Source organism: Olea europaea, chromosome 1, assembly GCF_002742605.1.
Source record: "Olea europaea var. sylvestris chromosome 1, O_europaea_v1, whole genome shotgun sequence".
NCBI lineage: Eukaryota > Viridiplantae > Streptophyta > Magnoliopsida > Lamiales > Oleaceae > Olea > Olea europaea.
In genome coordinates this window covers 5916541-5944055 of record NC_036237.1, presented here as the reverse complement: position 1 = coordinate 5944055, position 27515 = coordinate 5916541, and the positions used below count along the sequence as shown (strand labels likewise).

The 27515-nt window shown below is 36.3% G+C and overlaps 3 protein-coding genes across 3 annotated transcripts; 2 read left to right on the top strand and 1 right to left on the bottom strand.

Annotated features, from left to right (window-relative positions):
* The first annotated feature begins 432 nt into the window (after window positions 1–432).
* Window positions 433–13408, top strand: LOC111383826 (UTP--glucose-1-phosphate uridylyltransferase 3, chloroplastic). The gene is made up of 17 exons (XM_023008025.1): window positions 433–1216; window positions 2107–2281; window positions 2361–2510; window positions 2836–2997; window positions 3085–3257; window positions 3376–3442; window positions 3995–4161; window positions 4917–5075; window positions 5585–5676; window positions 5771–5865; window positions 10695–10772; window positions 10869–10964; window positions 11249–11323; window positions 11395–11486; window positions 11567–11729; window positions 12573–12633; window positions 12941–13408. Exons 1-17 carry the CDS (start codon window positions 540–542, stop codon window positions 13060–13062), a joined length of 2604 nt encoding a protein of 867 aa, XP_022863793.1. The 5' UTR covers window positions 433–539; the 3' UTR covers window positions 13063–13408.
* A 7925-nt stretch (window positions 13409–21333) lies between these two features.
* On the top strand, window positions 21334–21884 carry LOC111401581 (LOB domain-containing protein 21-like). Its single transcript, XM_023029758.1, has one exon. The coding sequence runs from the start codon at window positions 21334–21336 to the stop codon at window positions 21802–21804; it is 471 nt and encodes a 156-aa protein (XP_022885526.1). The 3' UTR covers window positions 21805–21884.
* Window positions 21885–22185: 301 nt separating this feature from the next.
* On the bottom strand, window positions 22186–23030 carry LOC111403615 (transcription factor MYB44-like). Its single transcript, XM_023032186.1, has one exon. The coding sequence runs from the start codon at window positions 23028–23030 to the stop codon at window positions 22308–22310; it is 723 nt and encodes a 240-aa protein (XP_022887954.1). The 3' UTR covers window positions 22186–22307.
* Window positions 23031–27515: the final 4485 nt, after the last annotated feature.

Here is a 27515-nt window from a genome sequence, read left to right as displayed (position 1 = left end):
TCAATGGAATTTAGGATATAAACTGTTATCAAATACAAAACGTGTCAACTAATGACAAGTTTGAGGATAAGAGTGTTATAACGAATAAAGATTAAGAATTTTAAGTGTAACTAAAATATAGTGCAAGAAATAAAATTGTGGTTTAAATATAATTTTTCCTAAATTAAAATTTTGTTATCGATTTAGAGCATGTTTGAGCTCCATTTTTTGTCCCAAAATGCATTTTTTAATGAAATATTGATGGAAAATACGTGGTTAAAAAATAAAAAGAATTTTTTTTTTGTTTACATATAATATTATTTTATTGAAAAAAGTGTAATTAATAATAAGAAAAAAATTTATTTTAAAAATAACGAAGATGAAACAAGGGCTGGGATTTCGATTTAAAGTTCTGTGTTTGTTTACCTTAAAATTTTAACTAACTTGTTTAGTCCAACCTCGGTATATGCTTCAGCATCACGTCTTATCCCCCTCTTTCGTTCAACGTTTCACTAAAAAAACACACACATCACACACTAAAGGTACAACTCTGTGCTTCAATGGCGCGAGCTAATACCACTCCGGTGCTTAAAAATAATCTCTTCACCTTGAACTCCAAACCCTCGAACTCTCTCTTTTTCAGCCATAATAAATCCCTTTCTGCTTTCTCTTCTTCGATTTTTTCATCAGCGACTCAGTTGCATTTACACTCAAAGCCGTCTTATTCATGTATTCGCATCACGCGCGTTTCGACGGCACCAGTAGAGTATGCACCACCGGCACCAGAGTTTAACTTTCAAAAAGAAATTGCAAGACTCAAGTCTTTGAAATCGAAACTTGATGATTGCAAAACATTGAAGGAGAAAATGAATGTGATGGAGTCAGATTCTCGGGTTAAATCATTTTTTGATTCTAGGAGGAATCATTTTGCGAGGGTTGTGGAAGGGGAGAATTTGAATGAAAATGAGTTTTACTTGCTTAATTGTGTGGTGGCTGCGGGACAAGGACATGTGTTAGGTGAATTTGGGAGAAAGTTAGAGGGTGCTGAGTTTGACTCGGCAAGGAATTCAGTTAAAGGCGCTCTGTATGCGTTGGCGGAAATGATCGAGACGTGGGATGTGAGCGATGGGGGTAAACGTGTGGAATTGAAAGGGGAAGAAAAAAGAGCATTAAGGTCATTGTTGAAGACTCTTGGAGAGGTTGAACAGTTTTATGATTGCCTTGGAGGAATCATTGGGTCGGTTTTCATGATTATTCCCTGTTTCTTATTTTTCTAATCAATTTTATTGGTTTGTTTCACTCTATGGTGAATTCTTATTTTTTTCTTTTTGCACCTCAGAAGTTAAGGTAATCAGTGAATATAACTTAAAGATCATATTATTAGTGTCAAAGATGTGGTATTCTGGTCAAATCTCAATCACCGTCGCAGCATAAACTATTTTTCAGTTCTTATTGAAGTGAAAATAGGGTTATTTTGTATATTTACTTCTTGTCGGTATGATATACTAGATTATGATTGACCTAGTTGCTAAGGATGCTCGCGAATGAAGGTTAGGCAATTTAAATTAACTTTTCTGAAGATTTTATATATATATGTCCTGATTTTTTTACTGAAGTGAATTGCCATATTGATATTGGTGTTCCTTTGTGCCAACCAGTATATACTGTTTTCCATGGTCTGCTCATTACTTGGATGAATAATCAAATATGATCTCACTTTCAATGCCCCCATTCACCTTACAGAAACCAACGAATCTAAGAATCATCTTTATAGAACTGCTAAAATTTTGTACTTGACCACCTCAAAGCTTAAAGAAATTACAAATGAGAAATTTTACCAACGACATGGCTCTCATTTGCAACTATTCTTTAAATGGTTTAAGAACGAGCATTGATTATTGTGGATGGCACTAAGACTTAATTATAGGAAGGTGCTGCCAGAGTGAATGATCTGCTTACAGAAAAATTTAAAAGCTAAAATGTTTTATTTGTTTGTGTCTATAATATATTATTGAGGGTGAAACTGTTCTAATGTATAAGTTGAATATGCTACAGATTTGCCTTTATAACAATAAGATGAATAAATAAGCAGTTAGATGATCAACCTGAAGGCTTTTTGTTTGACAGATATCAGATAACGGTGTTAGAGCTGCTTGCTCAATCAACTTCTGAAGGGCAAACCATTAATTGGTTCGAGCAAAAGTCATCGAAGTATCAGATCATAGATATTCATCCTCCCAATGTACTTGATCTTTCTGAAGATGTTGAATATGCATCTCAAGCTGCTATTTGGGGGATTGAGGTAAGTGCATATCATGTGTCATTCTGAGATTAACAGTTTGACGCCGACTTTGGTGTTATAAGAACTAACCAATTTTCAGGGTTTGCCTGACCTAGGAGAAATTTATCCTCTAGGAGGCTCGGCAGACAGGCTTGGCTTGGTAGACCCTGAGACAGGTGAATGTCTTCCTGCTGCCATGCTTCCTTATTGTGGACGAACTTTATTGGAAGGTCTTATAAGAGATCTTCAGGTACATATGATCTTCATTCGTCATTCATTCTAGTTTATTTGTTCATATGGTGCTTGACAATATATTGAACTATCATTTATGATTCTGATTTTTATTTTATAGGATTGATTTACATGTATTCGTTTGAAATTGATTTTCTGTTTGGATACAAACTTAGTTTATAAACTCAGCAAAAGTCAAACATTAATTTCAACTACACATTCATAACTACCACTCATTGTTATCCATATATTTCGTGGCACCCGCCAATATTCCTCTTTATAAACCATTTACAAATTTGCCAAATGGAGGCTGAAATGATGAAAACTTTTTTGACTTTTGCAAGGCTAGAGAGTTCCTGTATTTCAAGTTGTATGGGAAACAATGCATCACTCCCGTTGCCATTATGACAAGTTCTGCAAAAAACAACCATTGGCATATCACCTCTCTTTGTGAAAGGCTCGAATGGTTTGGAAGAGGAAGATCTAGATTCCTACTTTTTGAACAGGTTTGAAGACATGATACTTTCTATTTTACTTTTATACTGTGGTTTGCTCTGTTCTTGCAGTTTGTAATTCAGTTTGTCAATGGTCAGCCCCTCGTCCCAGCTGTTAGTGCAGAAGATGGCGAGTGGGTGGTGACTAGACCATATGTACCATTATGCAAGCCTGGGGGTCATGGCGTGATATGGAAACTAGCCTATGATAAAGGTGTTTTCAAGTGGTTCCATGATCATGGAAGAAAAGGTGCAACTGTTAGACAAGTCAGGTTAGCTTCAACATTAGAGTTGTGAAGTACAACGCTGTTATCTTGTGCACAGAATGAGAACTGATTGGGTGGTACTATTTGGAAGTTGGATGGTATCCTGACATTTTCGACTTTGCAGTAATGTTGTGGCTGCTACAGATATGACTCTCTTGGCTTTAGCTGGGATTGGTTTGCGCCATAGGAAGGTATATCTGTTTTGTTTCAACTGTCATAATTAACTGTTACAAATTATTCCAACTCCCTAGGAACAGAAGCTGTCTTTGACTGTGGTAGCATTATTGGGCCTCAATGAATTTTACAGAGGTCAATAAAGATGTATTCTTACTTTTTTTTAAGGGCAAAGCAAATGGGAAAAGAGTTTAGATGAATCAATTAATACAAGATTTTGTTGGGATCACCACCCAACAGTCACCCCAAAATCAACAGGATAGTTGACAATATTTAGCAGTCACGTTCTGGACATATGCAAAATGACCAATACTTTCCTGTGATATTTTCAGTTTATTTTTATGTTATTATTGATTAAGCTTACTCCAAAAATTTTTGTGTGCATATTAATTCTTGAGTTCTGCCAGTCTTCTCTATTTTCATTCCTGGAAATTTTGCTGTCTATTGCTTAAGTGAATTTTGGATCATTTTATTGCATCTTTTCTGTCCAATTGCTCCTCACATAGAAAATTAGCTTGGTCTTTTATTATCTTTAGTTATGCTTTGATAGCTAACTGCTACTCTTTCAGAAATTGGGCTTTGCCTCATGTCAACGGAATCCGGGGGCTACAGAAGGCATAAATGTTCTACTTGAGAAGAAGAATCTTGATGGAAAATGGGCATATGGTCTGTCCTGCATTGAATACACCGAGTTTGATAAGTTTGGGATCACTGTTGGACCCCCTTCTCCTAACAGGTACTCTCCATCTTTTTTTGTTAGATCAGTGTGATAATCTCCCCCTGCCCCACCCAAAAAAAATAAAATTGACGATGTATTATCCTCAAATCACACCTTCAACTTGTGTGTGATTTGTTCTCTCAAGTCTTAACAATTTATCTCAGAAAATAATTTGAATAATTTCTGGAATTGCTGATTTATATGATCTACATTTAATCTTATGAGATTTTCCTATTATACTATATATATATTGGTTATAAATCTAGCTGGTAAGTTGAGATGAATGGCTTTTAAATGTTTGATCCTAGTGTGAGTACTTTATAACACAGCAGAGTAAATGGATTAAGGACTTGTTTAGCTAGTAATGCCATGCTAATTTTCTTGTGGTGGTTTTTGCGTGGTACAACAATATCATTGTAACTATTACATTTTAAAATCCACTGTTGATCAATCAAATAGAATCAATAGTTCATCTACGTGTATGGTCATAAAAGAAAATAATCACATTTTTAGGTGCCTATTTTTAATATCCTTTAACATGGAGCAAATGTGCTTATACATCTTTGTTATCCAGCATTTTCCAGTAATAAGAAGCCGTAACTTATAAAATTGAGGATATACATCAAGGCAAAGTCAGCAGAAAAAAAACCATTCAGTCTTATTTGTCACTGCATCTCTCATATGCTTGCTTTGGTTTCATCGTCTCTTTTAATTGTTCCTTGAAAACAGAATATTGTTGAAATTTCTTACTTGAGTCATGTTCTTTGGGTTAGTTTGCAGGCCGAGTTTCCTGCCAACACAAATATCCTTTACGTGGATTTACCTTCTGCAGAGCTTATTGCATCGAGTAAAGATGCAAGTAGTTTACCAGGAATGGTGCTTAATGTAAAAAAGCCAATTACATTTGTGGACGAATTTGGGATGAAACAGAGGTGCAAGCTTATGACTTGGCATTACTGTTTTGAAGAATTCATTAGCAGTATCATTGTCATATTATTATCATAATACTATACTTATTTATTTTGTTCTTAAGATGTAGTGCTTAGTTATTAGAACAAAGGAGATATTTGAAACGATCGAATTTAGATATATTAAGCTCGTCAGGGTTCTATGTCAGGGTGCGCCAAGTGTTGAGGTGGGTGCAAGAGAAAAGAAATCACTAGAGAATCTTATTACCATGAACATGTATCTTGTTCCGTCTTAAGTCCTTATCTTTTTGATTTAGCTATCAATGAGCTCAAGAAACATATTCAAGATGAGATTATAAATGATGTGGACAATAACCGTTCGCCATGATAGACTTGTAATTTCTTGATTTTATTTGTTATAGTATCACCTGGATAATTCTCGAATTAGTCCCGTCCCTGATAAGTTTTAAATAACATTTGGTTATTTACCAGGATATTTTTCTAAGTCTCAATTGCTTTTCTACTTGTGCCAGTATCTCTGGTGGTCGCTTGGAGTGCACAATGCAAAACATTGCCGATAATTTTACTAATATGTATCCATCTCGACTTTATAAGGATGTGAAAGGTAAGAAAATACCCTGTATGCTTTTAATTTGTCACATTTTAATATGCTGGCGCCTAATGTAAGCATGGGAGTTATTTCGGTTGCACCATTGCAGATGAGCTTGATACCTTTATTGTGTATAATGAACGAAGAAAGGTCACTTCTTCTGCTAAGAAGAAAAGGAAACATGCTGACAAGTCTTTTCACCAGGTGCTAATTTGTTGATACATAGATTTGATATTATTTTTGCTGAGAAAGGGAATGTGGGAGGGAGCGAAGCAGTCGATAAGACTTCACCTGATTTATCTTTTTTTCTTTCCTTGTGTTATTATGCACTTGATAATTTTCTTTGAAAAGAAAGAAAGAAGCTCTTGACAGCCGCATTGTCACTGTCATTGGATATCTTTCTTCTACACCCGAAAGAACTCAAATAATGGGGTCAAATCTCCACGGGTAAAAGTTGTACAAGACACGGTGATGAGGACATCTACTTTTTTATTTATTTTTAGTTGGACTTTATTTATGTTTTAAATTTTATTTATGTAATTGGACTTGTGTTGGCCCAAGTCCATTCTACTTAGGGTTTTAGTCTTTACTATTTAAATCTAATTGCGATGTAATTTCATTAGTTTTGATGAATTGAAGAATATTTTGATGGTTTGTTGCCTATGGTTTCTCCTTCCTCTCCCTTCCCCTCTCCCCATGAATTGCTGCTTCTTCTCCAGTTTCTCCCCCCCATTCTCTCCGATTCTTCCTTCTTTCTTGCTTCTTTCTATTTTTTTTTAATTCGTCCTGCATCAAATTCGGTATCAGAGCCAAAACTTGGGTAATTTTTCATCTACAATCCAAAACTTTCTTCCTATCCTCTTCCCAAAAACTTGTGGAACAGCACAAACAAACAAAATTATTGTGAGGCAGCAATTTTCTTGTTCAATTTTCTTTCTAGTTGATTAGGAAAAAAAGTCACTACTCACGGGTACTGTTCACACCCATAATTTCAGTTTTTTTTTTTAGATTTTTCAGCAGTTTCACAAAAAAAAAAAAAAAAAAAAAATATCGTTACTGTTCACACCCGAAATTTCATTTTTTTTTTTTATCATTTTCTCAGTTTCCAAAAAATTATAATAATAATAATTAAAAAAAAAAATTCAGTTTTAGAGCTTTAGGCGTTTGTTGCTGCTAAGTGTGTTGTTTCATAAATTTCATCCCTAACAATCAAACTCTACTTACATTCAGTCTACATACAAGATCAGCCCACCTTACATTAACCCAACCCTATAATAATCCATATATCCACATATAATTATTATTTGCGAGCCCACTCCTCTTATCAAGACATTTGGGCCATAAACTAGTGGTCCAAATTACTCCCAATTCCAGTTAAAACTCACTCTCATTTAATCCAATTCAAACCCACAACCCATTTCTTCTCAGCCACTCGTCCAGATTAACCCATAGTCACCATACGTTCCACGACCACCGTCACCGCCAATCGCCAGCAACCTACTGCCACACTAGTTGTCATCCACCACCTGGAGTTCAGTTTTTGCTTTAGTTTTCACGTCGATGGACTTCTTCTGAGTTCAGAGTGCCAGGGACATTTGTTGAATTGGATTTGGCCTATTATTTGCATTGGGGCAACTTGTTAAAACTCTTGAGTATTAGTGTTCCATTCAGTGACTCGACTGCTTAGAAGTATTCCATTATAATTTTCTACTGGAGACGTGCCGATTGGGAAATCATAATTAGGCACAGTTTTTATTCTTTGGGTTCCATCAGGTTTAAGCTTCCGTGGGCACTACCGCTACAACTAAACAACAGGGAGTGCTTGATTTCTATTTGTCATTGGTTTATAATACCGCTTCATTTAAAATTGCATTGATTAAATTTTTGTGATGTTGTTATTCTAACAATATACCTAAAGTCACGTGACTGAATCCGTTGATTTGGTCAAAACTCTATTTTACCCCACTTATATTGCATGATTAGATTTTGACTAGTATTTGATTTGTGCTTTATTATTTAACATAGATCAGCAGTATTAGCTTGCCATATTTGAATTTACTTATCCCTGAAAAAAATGCTTAATTTGTTATTTTTCATTGCTTGCATTTATTGTTCATTGATCTTATCATTGCACGTCATTTAGCTCATATTACATTGCATGTAGTTGCGTAGTGGTCGTCTTGTTGTCTCTATTTCCAATACATTGACCATGGATCCATCCCAATTTGATGCACTCACTAGACAATTAGCGGAACTTTCTACTAGCCTATCGACTGTCCAATCAGATATAACTGCTACTCGTGAGGAGAGAAAGAACCTAGCTGCTAAGTTGAGCAATTTTAAGCGAACCCCTCGTTTGACTGACACTAATTCTGAAGCGTCTCATAAGAGACAATATTATCATGGACAAAGGGATCAAAAATATTTTCGACTCGATCGTAGGAATAGAGATCAGGTTTGTAAGCGAGAACAAGGCCATAGTCATCATGGTATTCATTCTCTTCCTTGTCGTAAGGAGCGTTTCTTTAGAGACATTGACTTAGATACTCCTACTTTCGATAGTTGCTTAGATCATGGAATTTTTACCTAATGGAACACCCTTACACAAGGGAATCGACTAGTAACTGAGTACATTACTCAATTTGAGGAATTTCGAATGAAATGTCATGTCGTTGAGAATGAGGCCCTGACTTTGAGTAGGTTTATACAATGTCTAAGAGATGAACTTAGGGCGTGAGCTTTTCTTTCAAGACGTCACTACTCTTGATCACGCTTACTCTTCAGCTCGGGACTACGAGTTACTTATTAGTACTTCATATGAAAAGCGCAACCACCATCGTTCTCCCATGTCATTAGCGCCACCTCAAGATGAGTCTGTCATAGAGCCTTCCCCGTCTAGTATTCCTCCTATTTGAAAAAATAAGTGTAAATGTCGTGATAGTCCAAGGCCCCATTCTCCTTATAGAAGGCGTCCTGACAACCATTCGTCTGTTTTATTGGCTTCACTTCCTCCTGTTAAGTCTTTTCTAGGATGTCCCCCATCTAATGTTCCTCAAATCTTGGAAAATAGGGGTAAAATTTTTGAAATTCCAAGGACTTCTTCTCACCTGCTATGCATTAGCTGTAAGGACTTTAGCCATATCTCTTCTAAATGTCCTAACTGAGCCTTAGTCATAGAAGAACGAAATGATGTAATAGAAGCGTCGTTAAAAAATCAAATTTATGAACCTAAATTTGAAGAATGTGATGACTTGAATGATATTGAGGGCACTTCCTTATGTAGTATCAGGACTTTTCCTATGAATCTAGGGGTCGTACCCCTTGTTCCCGATACCCCTCAGTTAAATGTTGTGTGTCATACTCTTTGCCAACCCAAAGGTACGGATGATTTGTGTAATCATGTCATTTTCAAGGAAAATCTTGAGAATTGGGATTTAATCCTCCCAACAATTCAAATTGTATATAACAATTTTGTGCATCGGTTTATAGGTACGAGTTCCATCGAAGTTATTCATGGTTATAAGTCTAGGAAACCTTTTGACCTTATTCCAATGTTTCCATATACTAGTATGTCTATGTCAGCTGAGGCATTTGTATGTCATCTTCATCACTTGCATATTGAGATCAATAAACAACATGACGCAAGTAATGCATTATATAAACTTCAAGCTGATTCGCATAAACGATATTTTGAATTTAATATTGGTGATTATGTTATATTGCAAGCTTGTAGTGCTAGTCCTTTAAAAATGTTAAAGCATGTTGGTTCAAATGCACATGTCATTGCCCTTTCGTCACATTTTGGCTACCACTCTGCTTTAAATATTGAGGACTTCATTACTTACAAACACCGTTTTACTTCCTTTGATAATCTATTTCTACTTAGCTTTATGGACACCCAACTTGACTATGTTGATATTTCTACTTCAATACCATCCGTCACAGCACACAAAGATAAAATTGATGTTATTTTAGATGAACGTGTTGCATTGACCAATGATGGTAAGATTCAGTACTTCCTTGTTTGTTGGGTAGATCAACGTGCTTCTTATGCTCCTCATTATATACAATCATGTGAAAATCTTGAAGATGAGGTGCATGAGTATTGGTTATTTGGAGTCTAGTATCAGTACTTGGTTAGAAGGAAATATCGTCCCCCTTGGTCAGATCATATTCTTGGGAATAAGCTACAGTTTTCAGTACTATCAATCATAAAATTTTTGTTACTTGGTTCGTCAGAAAGATCGTCCCCCGTGGCTTGACTTCATGCATTTGGAGTATCAGATTGACTGCAGCCTATACTATCTATCAACTCGACAGGGTCGAGTTTTTCTCCCACCCTGGGAGAGTTGATGAGGACATTTACTTTTTTATTTATTTTTAGTTGGACTTTATTTATGTTTTAAATTTTATTTATGTAATTGGACTTGTGTTGGCTCAAGCCCATTCTACTTAGGGTTTTAGTCTTTACTATTTAAACCTAATTGCGATGTAATTTCATTAGTTTTGATGAATTGAAGAATATTTTGGTGGTTTGTTGCCTATGGCTTCTCCTTCCTCTCCCTTCCCTCTCCATGAATTTCTGCTTCTTCTCCGATTTCCCCCCCCATTCTCTCCGATTCTCCCCTCTTTCTTGTTTCTTGTTTCTATTTTTTTTTAATTCGCCCTGCATCACATGGTGTCAAGAACTAATAGCTTAACCTTGTTGAAGTGAGCATCTGAAGAAATTAAAATTTTTGAAAGTCGTAGAGATCTTGTGTTGGTTCACTAAATGCATATTTTCCTAGGTCTTGGCAGCCTTTGGCATTTGCAGACATGCCTTCTTTTTTTCTTATATGAACCTGCTTGCGAAGCAGTTTTGTTATTCCAGGCACAGAAGATATTAATCCATATTTGCTTGTTTATATTTGAAGTTATTGGTGTGTGCCTTTTCTTTTCTTTTCTTTTTTTTTTGACAAGTGAAGACCAAATCTGAATACTTGTAGTCGGTCAAGGTAGCCACCCTTAATGAACCTGTTAAATGTTCATTGTAGACTCCAGATGGTTCATTGTTGGATATCATGCGTAATGCCTACGATCTACTGTCCCATTGTGGAATAAAAATGCCGAAGGTAAACTATAACTCTGTTTCAATATCATTCCAAAAGTTTAAACGAAATTGGCTTTCTTTTGAAGCTTTATTCCATGTGCATCCTCCTATTTCGCAGGTTGAAGGTAATGAAAAATATGTAAATTCTGGACCCCCATATCTCATCCTCCTCCATCCTGCTCTAGGACCTCTTTGGGAAGTCACCAGACAAAAGGTAAGTTCACAGTATTTTTCGCATCAGTTTACTGTGAAAACTTTTATGCTGTAGACTGAATTGTTGTGTGCTATGCTTGGACAACGGAATTACTTTTATCGTGCAATTATGATTCAAAATAATTTTCTCTCTTAATGATCTATTTCTCTCACATTATCCAGCATATTTCTTTTGTTTTTCTTTTTGATTTTCAATTTTGCCATAAAAAATATATATATAATCTCAATCCACCATTGAAGTATTGCACCATTGAATGCTTATTCTATCTATCTTTTCCATGTCAGTTTCATGGAGGTTCTATTTCCACGGGTTCTGAGTTACAAATAGAGATTTCTGAGTTTTTATGGAGAGATGTTCAGGTAATACATTTCAGAATATAGATCTAGCAGCTATCAATTTGCTCTTTTCTCATCGTTGTTCCTTATTTCAGCTTGATGGGAGTTTGATTATCTTGGCTGAAAATGTCATTGGCTCAACTATAAATGATGAAAGGGGTGAACCTATATTACAGTATGGCAGGAGGTACCATTTTGGATCAGTTCTTTGAACTTTACAAACAAATGACTATGAAAATACTTCCAAAATAAGTTATATTCATACAGGTGTGCAAGGTGTAAATTACAGAATGTCAGGGTACTGAATGATGGAATTAATTGGAATTCAAGAGATAATTTATATTGGAAGCATGATGTGCAGCGATTTGAGGCATTAAAGGTGATACTGCATGGAAATGCTGAATTTGAGGCTACCAATGTTGTAATACAGGTTAGTGTGGAAGCTGTATAATTAACTATTGTAGATCTCTTGCCTGGGAGATAATACATATTGTGAATATTGCATTTGAGGATTTAGAACGTATTATAGTATTATTGGTGACAAAATGAGATCATCGTTTTTATATTTTTTTCCCCTAAAGATTAAAAGATATTTTTTTACTGTTAACTGTAGATAGATATGTTGAACTTTATTTTTAGTGTATGAGAGACCTGCTTGCCAACTATCGTAGTCATGGGTGCTGTATTTGGGATCAGTTGTGATTTTGAGCGATCATCCAGAACATTTGTGTCTGATTTCATCAAACTAGCATAAATTATTCAATTTTAGTTCATACAAATTTCCACCTAAACTAAGCTAGATGGCAAGCTGATCGCCTTTGACAGAAAAATGTTTTGTTTTATTGATATTTCTTTTGGTTTCTGTTTCTTTTCTCTCTTTTGTTCTTTGGTGTCGTGTCATATCCGAATCTAGTTCCTGCACATTAATAATTTGTACATAACTCTTCTATAAATTAGTTCTCCTTCTGAGCAATATGACCGTTTTACTGGTGAAGAATTGGGTCAAGAACTAAGATACATTCTTCTAAAATTCAAACTGTGGTGTGAGAGATATATGGAGTCATAATAAAAGTTATTGTACTCTGAAGTTTAGAAATTACCAAGTGTCATTGGCCAAAAACTGCATCACAAGTCATGTAATGTAGAACAAATCTAATCTCTCTCTCTCTCTCTCTCTCTCTCTCTTCACATTTTCATCTCAATAGAAGTTGCTGAGTGGTTATCTACTCACAAAATTCTGAATTTCTTCTTTTTCGTTTATTCTTCTATGTAGGGCAATCATGTGTTTGAAGTCCCGGATGGTTACACATTGAAGATTACGGCTGGAAATTCAGGTTTCCTTAGTTATATAATTTGATATATCTAGTGTATATGGTTCCTATTTTTGCCCACTTTAGCCTTTTAATTTTACTGTAGACTATCCTTTTAACATTTAAACTATGTGGTCTATTAGTCACTCTCATATTTCGTTTTTCTGAAACCCCTAGTTAATTTATATTTTGCTCTCTTACATCTTTACATTTGCATCTTTTAAGTGGACCATAATATCATTATTGGAATTACTGTATCCCCCCCACACCCCACCCCACTAAAGCATAATCATTCTACTCAATTTTCTTCAATTTTTGATTTTGAGTTCAGGTTTAGATGTCCAAATGAAGCCTATTGGAAAGGAATTGATGGATTCTGGAACATGGTTTTGGAACTACAAAATAAGGGGTCAACGTATTCAACTATCATTGAATGAGTTGTTAGAAAACTAACCTTACCTCATTGTTGATAATGTGAATTATGGTTCATAAATAGATACAAAAATCACCTCCCCATAGATATTTGGCTGCTTGGTTGAACCGAAGTTGAACCTCTCATCGGTCATGTCCTCTTCTGGGATAGTGGATTATGTTGAACTACGAGTGCTAGTATGACCCCGCCCCGGAGGGTCTCGGCTGCAGCTCTTGAACTTTATAGATGTAAATTATTTATATATGTACAAAACAATATCTGATTAGCAGTGATTATAGTTCTCCGCTTCTATTTTTGGTTCAAGTTCGCTGTGTAAATATCAAATTCTCTTTTCCACTTCTATGCTAACTTCAACCGGTGAAAATTTATAGATGCTCAAAGATTGCGTAAGTTGTCGACACTGGTGCGAACGGTGTTTTTTTATGGCGCTCCGAACCTCAAGTGATAATGGGAGAGTTTTTATTGCTGAAACATGCATCAGTTGGTAATTTAAAGAATTTCAATTCAAGAATTAATAAAATAGTGTCATAAATTTGAATTCAACATAAAAAAAATATCTTCCCAACTGTTTCATTAACACTAGGTCTCACTTTCCGTAGGCAGTATAATTTAGCAAGTTAAAGGTCGTAACGTGCAAAGAGCATTGAATTGAAGGTGGTCGAGACAAACATAGTACGGTAAGTCAACCTACGGCAAGAAACACAGCATTCCAAATCTAAAAATATGAACCAAATTGAAAGTAGACAACAATCATTTAATCTAGAGATGACAATTTGAACTGTTAAAATAAAAAATTGCGATGAACCAAACCAAATAGAGCGAAAAAAATCAAACCGATGGTGTAATGTGGCGGATATGGTATTTGATTTTAATGAACCGATTCGTGGCGGTGCGGGTATGATATTTATGCCGTCGAACCGAAATCGAACCGATTACCTGCTTAAAAAAAATCATTCTTTTATTAGGGATGACAATGTTTAGTGCGATGGAAGTTGACGAAAATGTACATTTTTTTAAATTTAAATTTTAGTTAAAACTATTCTGGATTAGATAGTATCGTTGTATTCTCTACTTACATTTCTTATTTACTATCTATGAATCAATTTTGAGTGCTAACCTATGCTAGTAAGAGTTGTGGAGAATAATGAAAATTGAATATGAGTTAAGGTTAAAACTTTTGAATTTTGAGCATGAATCAAGTAACTATAATGCACAAGAATCAAGAATGAAGGAAACGTTTCGTATTGTTATATTCATAATATTGTTTGTTAAATTTGTATTTTGCAATTGGAATTTAGGATAATATTTGCATTTTTGTTTGGAATATTGTATTTTTGTTTTCATTGACTCTCTTTTCATAAATTGTTTTATATCAATTTGACGGATGGACTTATAAAAAATAAATTATTTTCGTGGTTATTAACCGAACCGAGGTACGGACCGAACCGATTTACGTGGTTATGGTATGGCAAAAAATTTGACGGTTCGGTGATGGTTTTGGCCAAACCAACCCGAAACTGAACCGTTGCCATCCCTAATTTGATCTCGTATCAAATGTGGACCGGCGGGTCATATTCTTATCATAACATATTGGCTTTTTGTTAGGTGACAATTATTATTTGGAATAATGCTTTTTTGCCGAAATGTAGGTGATAGATAGAGTGACATAATAGGTGTTGACAAGATGTGATTAAATGAAAAATGTGGATTGTATTTTAAATAGTCCAATAGAGGTTGTCATATGACATTATGTTAAGAATTATATCAACTATTATGTTTATATAATATGATTCTATTATTTATTTGGATTCTCACCCCAAGCAGCATTATATCATTTTGGTCACATCAATTTCCATTTTCCTTCTTTTCTATGTATAAAATTATTGTACCTCTTTTTTGACATAAATATGTTTCTTTTTATATAGGTATGGGTTATGCCACACGAACCGTGGGAGTGACCGCGAGGATAACCCCGCACACTCATTTTGGGGTCGGGGTTTTTTAATTCACACGGAACCCACTCGTCCCATGTGAGGGCGCGATCATCCCTGTGGTCACTTCTGCAGGCCGAGTGACTTAACTCAAATGGTATTGAATGTGTTCATTTGGGCAAACATTAGATTCCCCAACCAATAAATAGCCAAGTAAAATAAGAAAATTAAGTAAAATTATGGTTTAAGATTTAATTATCATTAATTAGATCATTAAGAATTTTCAACATATACTTTAATATTTTTAAAATAGAAAATTACATTACTACAATAAGTATATAATTTCACAATTAACAAACTCAAAAAAAGATTTAAAAAATCAGGTGATAAATAACAATAACATATTACATATATTTATAAAATTAGTAACATTAACAAATCTACTAGATCTCTCTCTACACAAACATTCAAATCCACCATACCTACCCCAATCCGACGAATCTCTGATTATACTTCTTCTCCAACCATCCATACTTACCCCAATCTCTCTCTCTTAGATCCCTCAAATTGTTTATTTGGCATTGAGAATCTCCACTGTATATGAGTTCTAAATTTATTTGAATATTATTTTAATCAATACACAAAATTTAATTTGCGCAATTTAACAAATTTAAACTGAAATTAAAATAAATTTAGAACACATACCTAAAAGTCACTAGTTTGGACAATATGACTGATGAATTTTGTGCTGGGTTGTTGGGGAGGAGGGGTACTATGTGGTGGGGAAGAGGGCCATAATCACATGGAAAGTGCGACTTTATCATTGCAGTGTTACTTGCGAAGATATCGATTTCATAGCACGGAGTGAGTTTGCACCGAAACGTAGTAGTATTGAGGGGATAAAAGGATTATTAGAGTGGAGAATTGTTGGGTTAGAAATTGAAAAAGATTACACCATTTCGCTGATGAACAAAACTAATTAGTTCTTATTCTCCCTTGTTACGAATTTTAGTTTAAGAGTGGATTGATGTGCATTGTTGATTATTTGGAGAATGAGGAGAAAATCATATGAGCTGGTGGAGATGTTTTATTTGGAGTGAGAAACTGATTAGGGAAAGATTTACAACATGTTAATGAGGGAACGTAGTCAACTTAATGAAGTATTGCCAATTTATGCATACTAATTGTGACCTATTGAATATTTGTTTTGTGCTGTATGTGATCAGATTGTGTTTAATAGTGATTATTTGTGATCATATCTATGTAATCTGTTATTGTTTGTGATTAGACTTGTGTCATTTGTGATCAAGTTTGTTTTTATTGTGACTATGTTAATTTTCAATGTGACTGTTTGTGACAAAGTCACTGTTAATTTGGTCTACATACACAACACATCAAAATTAGCACAAATTTAATCACATCCTATCATAAGTAACACAGAATCACAACAAATAAATCTGCACATTCCTCAGCCCAACACCACACTCCACCATCAGTCATCACCCCCATCACATCCAATACACCACCGCAAAATTAGTCATAGAGAATCTCCACAAGTAAATCTGCACATTCCTCGTACCAACGCCACAATCCATCATCAGTCACCACCCCCATCACATCTAATACACCACCACTACCACCTTCAACTCAAATCCATAACCATAAATACTACATTCACCTCAAATTCACAGCAATAATCATCATCTACCTTAAATCCAACATACTCCCCACCTTCGATTCAATCTAAGTGAAATAGTCGATAGTTGTAGGCCCGGCCAACCCCATCGATTTAGATCCATACAAATGAGAAGGACCACAAAAACAGATTTGGTTAATGCTGCTAACGAGAGGGATAAATAATTAGAGAGAGAAATTCTTCTTCATTATGTATATGTTCATTATATGGGGTAAGAAATTCCTCATTACGTTATAGAGAGGGAAATTCTTCTTTATACAGAGAGAGAAAGGTTAAAGAGAGAAATGATTTTTGTAATTAATAGAGAAGACAGAGAGGCGTGCGTCGGTGGTGTGGTTTTGGGTAGGAAGGATGGGAGTGGGTTGGGCGCCTGATTTTTGAAATTAAAACTAATCCTCCTTATCGTTGAATAGTATATTTTATATGTAGGATTTTGGGTAAAACTATATTATCAAGTAATATAGGTTTAATTAGAAATCTCAAATATAAAGGTTAATTACCATCTTTAACAGATTTCAAAATTACAAAATCTGGAGGGAGAAAATCAAATTATTAACAATCGAATTCCATGTTTTTATTCTCGTGTTCTAAATGAAAGCCTTGAGCCTTCATGCTTTAAAACAAGTCAATTCTATCAAGTGAGGATTTTTAAAGAGACTTGTTTTAGGTCATTCAAAGAGACATGAAACTATAAACTTAAATAAGTCACAATCACAAAACGTAGAATGTCACATTCACATAACGTATAATTAGTTTTTTAGATTAGAATCATATAATCATACAGGTCATAGTCACACAACATAAATATAATCTTTGCATGAGATGACAAATTTTCAAAAATACGTGTCTTGTGTCACATCCCTATACATTCATACTTGATACTATAAATTATTACAGTTTTGTGAGTGGGAGTCACAATCGCACAACGTACAAATTACAATCACACATGTTAGGTAATAGTCACAATTTTTGTACAAATTGACCCAAAATTATGTAGTCGATGACCAGATCAATTATTTACAAACTATTGTTTTATTCAGGCTCACCAATAGATAATTATTCTGAAAAAATCGTGTTTGAAGTTTGTGGCCTATTTCTTCATCTATTTGAATAAGAATAATGATATTTATAGTCAATCATTGCAATAGTCATCATATGACGTATCTTGTTATTTAAGGCCTTAGTTTTTTGTAATTCTGTTGTCTCAAATAACAAGTTGTCATATAGGATAACTGTTACATTCACTGATCATCAATATCATTACTCTTTGAATGATCATGCCAGTTTAAGGATTTGTCCGAATAATGGAGAGGAAGATTACCAATTGCTTTCTTTAGGGAAATGATAAGATGAGAGACAATAATCATCAATTAGTTTCAAACACTTTTCAAAATAGTTAACTCAAGAAATTCTTCTGCTAGATGTAGAAGCAACGACAGAAGTCTTGCCAAAGCTCTTATTTAATTTTGACATCTCTACCTAAAATCAATGTAAAATTATTTAGAAGTTGAAACTTAGCCAAATATGTTTTCTTTCCCAAACACATTTGATTTTCTTCCTAAGCTTTAGTAGAAAGATTACATTTTTTAAGGGTTAGACTGACACTCTCAATGCCGATGGACATAAGATTTATGGTATATTTTCTCTTTTAGGAAACCCTTTACTTGGTGAAGCTTAATTGGCGGAGTTGCTTTCTAGTTATAATGGCCCTCATTTTCTTATTTTGATCTCTTTCCGTACGGTTTGCTAATGGCACAATCTTCTAAATATACTCTCTTTTTGAATCTTCCCATCCTTGTTTGTTTCAATATTTGAAAATCAATTTAAAGTTGAAAGAAAGAATTGGTTTATTGGCAGGTAACGTAGCGGAAGGTTATAGGAAAAAATAAAATCTCACAAAAATTCGAACTCTTGGTTTGAAAGAATCAAATACTTAGAACGAGACAATAATTTGAGAAACTTTACAGGACTCCTTAATTATTTCGAAATTCAACAAATTGTCACAAGACAGTAAATAAAATCTGAATAATAACTATACTTCTAGATAATGCCTAACTCTAGCTAATGATAAGAATTAAAGATAAAATCAAACTCTAAAATAATGAAAATCATAATCTACTTTTATCAAGAATAATGAAAGAAGGGGTTTCGAAGCCCTAAATGATAGAATTCGGCCGAAACATGATATATATCATGGGCAAAGCCGACGAATTGTGTTCATTGGGCCACTTTCAATCAAAATAGAAATAAATGTCTCTGAAAACGAACACTTCGAAATTTTTTTTTGACCTCGATCATACTTTTTAACAAACTATTCTTCTTTTTGTATTGCCTCGGTAGGTCTATACCCTTGATTTCGTGCAAGTCCATAGTCGTGCGAGCTTGGTGAGTCGAATTACGTTGAAGGGCCACTAAGCCAAGTAATTATTTAGTTTTTCTCTTCAAAAATAAAAAATAAAAAATGATACTTTGAGCTCTTAATATGTTGGGAAGAGTGAGTTTTTTATTTCTTTCCCTTTTTTAAATAGAGGCTCGCACCCAACGACATGTATGGGCCATGGGATTGGATACTCTGGCTCATCTACACTTGCCTTTATAGGTGGACTGGTCCACGACCACGAGGCGACCTATTCCAACTATGTTGGGTTCGTTGTGCAGAGGGTAGCGTTAACTTCCAGTCTAAGCACATCCCTTGTTATAGATCTTCCTCAAAAATTCTTTAATTATATTTTTCATGTTTGCTAATTTCCTTTCGTGTGTGTGTACGCGCGCGCTTGGTGTACGTAATTTATGTACTTTGCCTCCGTTTGGCCCCCCATTTTGTAGAAATGAAAATGAGTGGAATAATGTTTTTTTGAAAAATAAGTGATTGAAAAAGAAGAAAAAGTTTTCGATTTAAGTGTAATATTATTTTATAGAAGATTTTGTGATTAAAAATAGAAAAGAAAAAATTAAAATGTAATAGAATGAAAATTAATGGGGGCCAAATGAGGGTATAGGGGTGTCCACACCCCTCACATGGGGTGGGATCTTCTCCGCGCGAGGTGGATCCTACCTCGTATGAAGGGCGTGGACACCCCTATGTACACCAAAACTTTTCCTATATATATATGGACACCTTAAAGATTGAGAATCATCAACGTATAGGTTCTCGACTGAAGTGGTAGTAATAGTCTCTCTGTTTTTATTTTTTTAATCCATTGTTCTTGAATCTTGACTAAACTGTGTCCTGGCTCATTCCTAGAAGTTTTATGGGATTCCTGTCTAGAAAAATATTTTCATTTAATTTCTATGATCAAATCATCAGTGTCCTCTTTTTGAATAATGCTATTTACAGTCGCTCATTGCGGTAATCGCCCTACGTGACATACACATGGCAGGTGATTATTTGATGCATTAATGAATAAAAAAACTACCATATTAATGTATCAAATAATCATCTGTCATGTGTATGTCACGTATGGCGACTACCGCAGTGAGCGATTACGAATAGTATTACTCCCTCTTTTTTCTGGATAACTCATTAATTGGAGACAGTCAACTTTTAAATTTTTAATAAACTTTTGAAAAATATTTCTATAAATAGTTTGTTTCCTTCTCTTTAATCTCCCACTTGCCTACTCTGAAATTTGAATTAAAATATTAGAGTTGATGGAATTATAGGTTTCCTTATTCTATATGAATGCAAATTTTCCTAGGGTTTCTTCATTTTGCCAAATCACTTTTTTAATCATTCGAAACATCTCATCTACTCTTTTTTTCATAGTGAATATGTCCCATACATTCTCATCAAGGAACAATTGGTCTATCCACTTTCTTGTTGAGTTATCATATATCATCATGCCAAATTAACTTGTACATTTTTCACCATATCATTTTTTATCAAGTGTGTTTTTGGTTAAGTTTAAAAAATTTACTTATAAGTGAATAACTAAGCAAAATAAAAATTGTAATGAGAAAAAAAATCTAAACAAGTTCGAACGCTAAACGTTACTTAAAACTAAAAGCTAACTCGAAACTATAATAACTGGACCAAACTAGGGTATGTTTCATCAATTTCTTGATTGGACTGGAAATTTGGTCTGGATTGAAAAACTAATACTATAGGCTCGTTTATTAACTTGATTCTCCAAAATATTTACCACTGAGAACATTTGGCCATGTCCAAAATGGAAGTAAGCCTCTTGTTCTAGCAATTGTTTGTAACTTTTTAGGAGAAATAGTGGTGAGACCATGAAATATGTGGATAATAACGAACAACAATTTTGAATTCGTTGTTGATTTTGACTATGAAGTAGAAGTAACTTTAAGTTAATAATACTACTATACAAATAGTGACTAAATTTGCTAAAAATAACTTTATAAGTCTGATTTTGACTGTGAAGTAGAAGTAACTTTAAGTTAATGATACTACTATACAAATAGTGACTAAATTTGCTAAAAGTAACTTTTATAAGTCTAACCATATATACTCGTAGCATTCTCCTACAAACATATCAGGCTTTTCTTCGAAAGTTACTTTAATTTTTTAAATTTTAGATTCTCTCCCATATTTCTTAAAAAAGTCAGTTTGCTTATTTTTAGGCCTAACCAAACATTTATACGTTTAGCAAAAACAAATATATAAAGTGTGAAATAGCATGAAGAGTTGATTAAGAAGAGGCATGAAGAGTCATCGAGAGCTCTGTTCAGGCTCTTCCTGTGCAGCCTGCAAGTTGTTGAAGCGAAGGTGCACTCCCACTTGTCAATTTGCACCCTATTTCCAGTCCGATGAGTCGAATAAATTCGCGAAGGTACACAAGGTGTTTGGAGCAAGCAATGTGAGCAAGATCCTAAACGAGGTGCCGCAGGAACAACGCGAAGACGCCGTGAATTCGCTTGTTTACGAGGCGGACGTGCGCCTCAGTGACCCCGTTTACGGTTGCATCGGGGTGATAGCTTCGCTGCAGAAGAAGATTGTAGAGCTTCAACATGATCTGATTCTCTCCAGAGCTCGTCTTGCCTATTATGTTGATCAGACTGTTTTGTGTTTGGATGATGGAGCCAATATGTGCCCTGTGATCGACATGGTAGAGCCCTTCAAAGGCAAGGATTGCTTCTCCTTTGATCAGTTTACCCAATATCCATTCCCATAACCTCTCTCTCTCTCGTCCGTTTATGAGTTTCATTTTCTTGAATTAATGGCAGAAATGTCAAGGTATCTATGTTCACTTACTTACCCATTGTGATATATATATTGTAGTTATAGTTCTCATAAATTAAAATCCCATGTTATCTAATAAAGATTTGGGCTACCCTTTTAACAAAATTAACATTTTAAAACGAAGTCAAGGCGTAACATTTTAAAAAGGAAGAAATTTGTTTCTCGTAATTAAAAACATCACAAAACATTTTCAGTTCAAAGCTGGAAATCAGTAAACTCAGTATGTTGCAACACGATAATTAGTTCTACTTGTGAAGAATTGAACTCGATTTGATTCAATTTCTTTATTTAATTGAACTTATTTTGTCGGGCATGCTAACTAGCATTACTCAATTGTATAACATGATTCGTGGTTTAAAACCTGATTCACCATCGCAAAATAACAATTTCTCATATCAAAGAAAAGAAAGCATTCTTAGTAATTAACACAGAAAATCAATTTACAGACCTTTCTGGGCTTCCAAGCCCACCCTGACCACGTAATTTGTCAATATAACTTCGAACTTCACGTGCTATCATCCTCTGCATTATCGTCACCAAACAAGTCTCTTCCACATCCATCATCGATTTCCCCTCCTCCTCCTCCTCCTCCTCCTTTATCACCTCCACTTTCTCACCCTCCCCTGGGGGCAATAACGTCAAAGTAATCGAAGTCTCCTCAGTCCCACCACAACCACTCTGCTCCGGCGACACATGTGAACACTGCCTCCTCTTACACGCCGACTCCCGCTCGGTCGACATGGTTCCCGATTCATCCCAACTCCGTTTATTATCATTTTGGTTATTTCGCTTTCTTCTAAGCGTCGAATTCCAATGATTCTTGATAGCATTATCAGTCCTCCCAGGCAAGAGTCGTGCAATAGTGGCCCATCTATTACCATGCACAGCATGCGCCCGCAAAATGGTAGCATCCTCCGATGGCGTAAATGGACGGTGCTGCACCTCCGGGCTCAACTGGTTGCACCACCGCAGCCGGCACGATTTTCCGGACCGCCCCGGAATCCCGAGACTTATCAAAGACCAGTTACGTGGCCCGTGTTCGTGTACTAGCTTTACTAGTGTAGCATCTTCTTGGGGACTCCATGACCCCTTTGTTTTTTCTCCTCCACCACCACCACCACCCCCCTCCATTTCTCTCACTGTAAACCATATATTCATCTCTCTCGCTCTCTCTCTATATATATGTGTGTGTGTGTATGGGAGTGTACGAACCGTGTGGGGAAACAACTTTGATATTGTTGGTTGGTCAGTTTTGGTTTGGTGTCTAAATTGTAACTACCATGATATATTATTAATTGTGTAACTGATGAAATTGGTAACGGATTTTCCTACAAAATACTAAAGGAGGTTATGCAAACGGTTGAGATTACGACCCCAAAACTGTGGCGGTTTGGTTTACATTTGTTTCACTTCATCCCAACTACTTCCTTAATTAGAGTTAATTTCAGCCGAGCTCTTCAATATTTGCTCACTATGATGACCTCGTCCCCAATCTATGAAAAATATTCGTGTATCATCTTTACGAGACGGAAAACATCAATTAGATTGTTGAAAAGTCAAATTTTATTTGAAATGATTATTATATCCGAGTAATGTTATTCATAGTGAAGACTATCGCTAATCGCCCTACGTGTTATATACAAGGTAGTTTGTTATTTGATGCACAAGTCAATAAAAAACTACCATATTAATACATCAAATCACAAATTGTCACATATGCCACGTAGGACAACTAACTATAGTTTTTACTACGAATAACATTACTCATTATATATGTAGTCTAAAATGTTTCATTTTTGTTTATTTAGTTTAAGTGAGTATGAACATACTATTACATTAATTTTTGACATTTTAACAATCAAATTAACGATTTTCATCTGCGGGGAATGACACGCATACAACTTCTATAGATTGAGGATCATGGTGCCACAAATGAAAGGAAGAAGACCTTATCGTCACATTCAGCAAATAAGGTTGGTATGTGATGCTATCAAAAAATAGTATCTGAAAGATTTCGAACTTGATGATTGAACTCCGAACTTTGATGAACACGAACGGCCTTCGGATACCTGCAACAAAGGCAACGAGGTGTGTGCTCGTCGCCCCTCTAATACTTAAGTCAAATAGGAAATTTAGTGCATGAGGCTATAAACTGAAAATAATGAAAAACGTACCTCAAGAATGAGCACGGGTTGCGTATTTATAGGTGTTAATGATGGAGTCCTAGAAGGACTTATCCTTTGCGGTCCCTATTTTCATAGGATAAGGAGTTAGTGTTTTATTTCAAGTGTTCGAACATTGTTTGAGTCGAAGGAGTCTAACAGGGTGAGGATTGTGGATTAAGTAGAATTAGTGCACTCATAGATTGTTAAGAAGTGTGTGGTGTGTTGGTCGGGGATACAAGATCGAGTTCGGGATTACAAGATCTGGGGTCATCACATGCCCCTTTGCATCGAGGTAGTAGATTTTCCTTCCAAGCATGATCTACGAGTAAAGATGTAAAGGCATAGATGTCCAAACGTCTTTCCACGTGTCAGGTGTTCAATGAGATGTCAGAGAACGACCTCAGATGGCTGCCACATGCAATGTCAGGTCAAGATCTTGGATGGCCGCCATGTATCTTCGTTCAAAGGTCAGGATTAATAGACCGTTGACCTTCCAAAGACCCCTATAAATAGTCACCACATTTCACTCACATTTCACTCTCCAGTAAAAGAAAGCTCGAGTTCAGGGACAGTGGGTTGGTAAGCGATCATCTAAAAAAGGTAAGAGCTCGGGTCTTTTAAGTTTTAATCATTTGATTTAGTATTACGTCGAGTAGCAGCAGCAGTAGTATGGGGTTGAGTAAGAGTGATAGTAACTGCCCATCCAGAACCTCGAACCGTGGTGATAAACTTGAGGAAATAGGCACATCCCTGATCCCCATGGCCATTCCTGTTAGTTCTCATACTGACGACTTGGTCTACCCTAAAGAACCGACCAAGTACAAGGAACATGTGATTATTAAGATAGCGAGAGAGTTCGGGGTTATGCCCATTTGTGATGTGAGAGCCCCAGGATCTACTGAGACCGTGTTAGGAGCTCGAGAGGGAGAGATGACCTTTTTTAGAGATGCTCTTAAGGCCGGGCTTAGGTGGCCCCTTCACCCATTCTTCATCCATTTCCTGACCTCGTATTATTTATGCCCTGTCCAACTAGCCTCGAACGATTGGAGGTTACCGGTATATTTCTTTATATTATGTAGGTGTCTCGAGATTGAACCTAGACTCGATCTCTTACGAATGGTCTATGATATGAAATTCTCCCCGGGGTACAATTGTTTCTTTTATTTATCAACCAGGGGGGGTTTAGAATGCCTGAAACACCGAGCTCACTTCGGGGTTGGAAGGAAAGATTCTTTTTTTGTGAGGCCTCAGGACCCCGATCATCCTTTTAGCCCGAAGTGAAAAATTCCTGATAAGGATAGGTTTAACAAAGGTCAGGACTATTTTGAGGTTTTAGAGAGAGATAAGCTGAGGTTAGTGAATCACGATCCTTTGGTAGAGAAGATCGACTATCTACTCGAGGATGACACCCTTGACCTTGCCAACGTGAAAGGCCTCGGGGTATGATTTTTTAAATTATTATTATTATTATTATTTGTGTAATGTTGCGATATCTTGCCTGAGCATCGATCTATAGTTTGAGCTAATGTCTTGTTATTGCTGTTTGCAGAACTTGAAATGCCTTTCGATCCATCTGCACTCCTGGATAATGTGCATCAGAGGGCAAAGGGCCTGAAGTCCAAAACCCCGACAAATGCCCCGTCCAAAGGGAAAAAGGGCACGGGAGACTGCTCGACCAACCCCGATCAGCATGGGGCAGAGCTCAAAAAGCTTGACCCCTCCAAGCAAGCCCGTGCCTCATCAGCCAGCTCGGGCTCGTACTCCCTGTTATGGGTTGAACCTCCTTACTGACAACGATGATCTGATGCCCACTAAGTCGCTCGAGGAGTACGCTGAGTGTGCTCTTATCCAAGGCATTGTCGAGAAGTATGAGAAGAAGGTCGACTTTAATGAGGGAGTTCAGACCCTCGAGCTCCTTACCCTGAAGGTTAGCTTTTAATATGGTTGCCTCTATTGTTGTAAGTTTTTGTCCTTGATCTGACTTTGGGTATAACTCATTTTTACAGACACTAAGCGTAGCTCGAGGCTTGAGTTCCTCGACGCAGATAGTCGAGCTCGAGGCCAAGAGCGAGACGACTTGCAAGAGGGCCCAGGAGCTCGAAAGGGCCCTGGGCATGGCCAACGAGGACCTGAAGAAGGCCAAGAACAAGGTTGGGATAGCAAGGGAAGAGGCCGAGGAGGCTAAGCTCGAGTTCATCCAATCTCGGAGTGCTTTTGAGGAGAAGCTTGTGAAAACTTGGGCAGAGGCTAGAACTCAGGCCATCGAGGAGTTCAAGCAGTCGACGAGTTCAGGACTCTTCTGGGCCAGTACGGGGTCTGGCTCGTACTACTACGGGCTTCCACTAGCTCGCTCATTCCTCCGGACCAAGCTCCCTGAGGAGTTGAAGCCCCGTGGTCGAGGAGCTGAAAACTGTGAACGAGCTCGCCAAGGATCTCGAGCTTTCTTTCTCAGAGGCCGATGGTGATGGTGATGATGATGACGATGACGATGATGTTGGGACCCCTGACCATGGAGGCGGGAATGACCCTATCGATCTCGATTAGGCTATCTCCCGACCCCAAGATGGACATTTTTGTAACTTTTCTTTTTGCTGATGTACTTTGTCCAACCTGGGTTGATGAATTTGATTTTTTGCCATGTATATTGCCCGAACTAGGCTTTTGTTATCAGTTCATGCATTTTATTTTTTGCTATGAGATCGTGCGTTTGTGTTCGTGGGTGAACACCATGATTTTGAATTCGAGTTGTTACAATTGTTAAAGAGTTTGATAGTTAGTATAGATCACTTGTCGCAACCAATTAGCTCAAATGTTGACGTCTATAGCCCGGGTGTATGAAAGAGTTCTAGGGTATGGCATATCTTAACAATACTTATCGTTGAAACTATGGATATATCGATCCTTTTAACAACACTGATTGTGGGGTGTCAATTTCTAAGTTCGAAGGTGTATTGTTGTGTTTGGGTTCAACTAGTTCGTGTACTAGTGTTTGGTACTGATTTTTCAATTTGTTTATGTCGAAGGGTGACCAATGGGTCGATGATGAATTAAAAGAAAGGTCGGGCTTGTCCCTTGTAATTTAAACATCACTCTATATCGAGGTGCGACCAATGGGTTGCTTATTCTTTTTGAGGGTAAGGTCGGGCTTGGTTACATGTGGATCAGTTATATCATGCCTCTGATCTCGATCTCAACTTTCTTGGTTGGGTGATCATTTTGGGATCGATGAGGTCGGTGCATCTATGCCCGACCTGTTGCTATTTGAGGTCATGTGCTTGGTTCTATTGGTTGAGTGTTAGTTGCATGCGCGGAGCACGGCCTTACGCTAATTTGTTAAGGTATTAGATGCATGCGATGATCATGGCCTTATGCTAATTTTTTAGGGTATTAGCTGTATGCACGGAGCATGGCCTTATGCTAATTTTGTAAAGGTATTAGCTACATGCGCGAGGCACGGTCTTACGCTAATTTTGTAAAG

Coding starts and splice junctions, on each gene's coding strand:
- LOC111383826 (XM_023008025.1), top strand. CDS start 540: ATGGCGCGAGCTAATACCACTCCGGTGCTTAAAAATAATCTCTTCACC. Junction 10,773..10,868: donor GTGGAATAAAAATGCCGAAG/GTAAACTATAAC, acceptor CCTATTTCGCAG/GTTGAAGGTAATGAAAAATA. Junction 12,634..12,940: donor GATTACGGCTGGAAATTCAG/GTTTCCTTAGTT, acceptor TTTTGAGTTCAG/GTTTAGATGTCCAAATGAAG.
- LOC111401581 (XM_023029758.1), top strand. CDS start 21,334: ATGAAGAGTCATCGAGAGCTCTGTTCAGGCTCTTCCTGTGCAGCCTGC.
- LOC111403615 (XM_023032186.1), bottom strand. CDS start 23,030: ATGAATATATGGTTTACAGTGAGAGAAATGGAGGGGGGTGGTGGTGGT.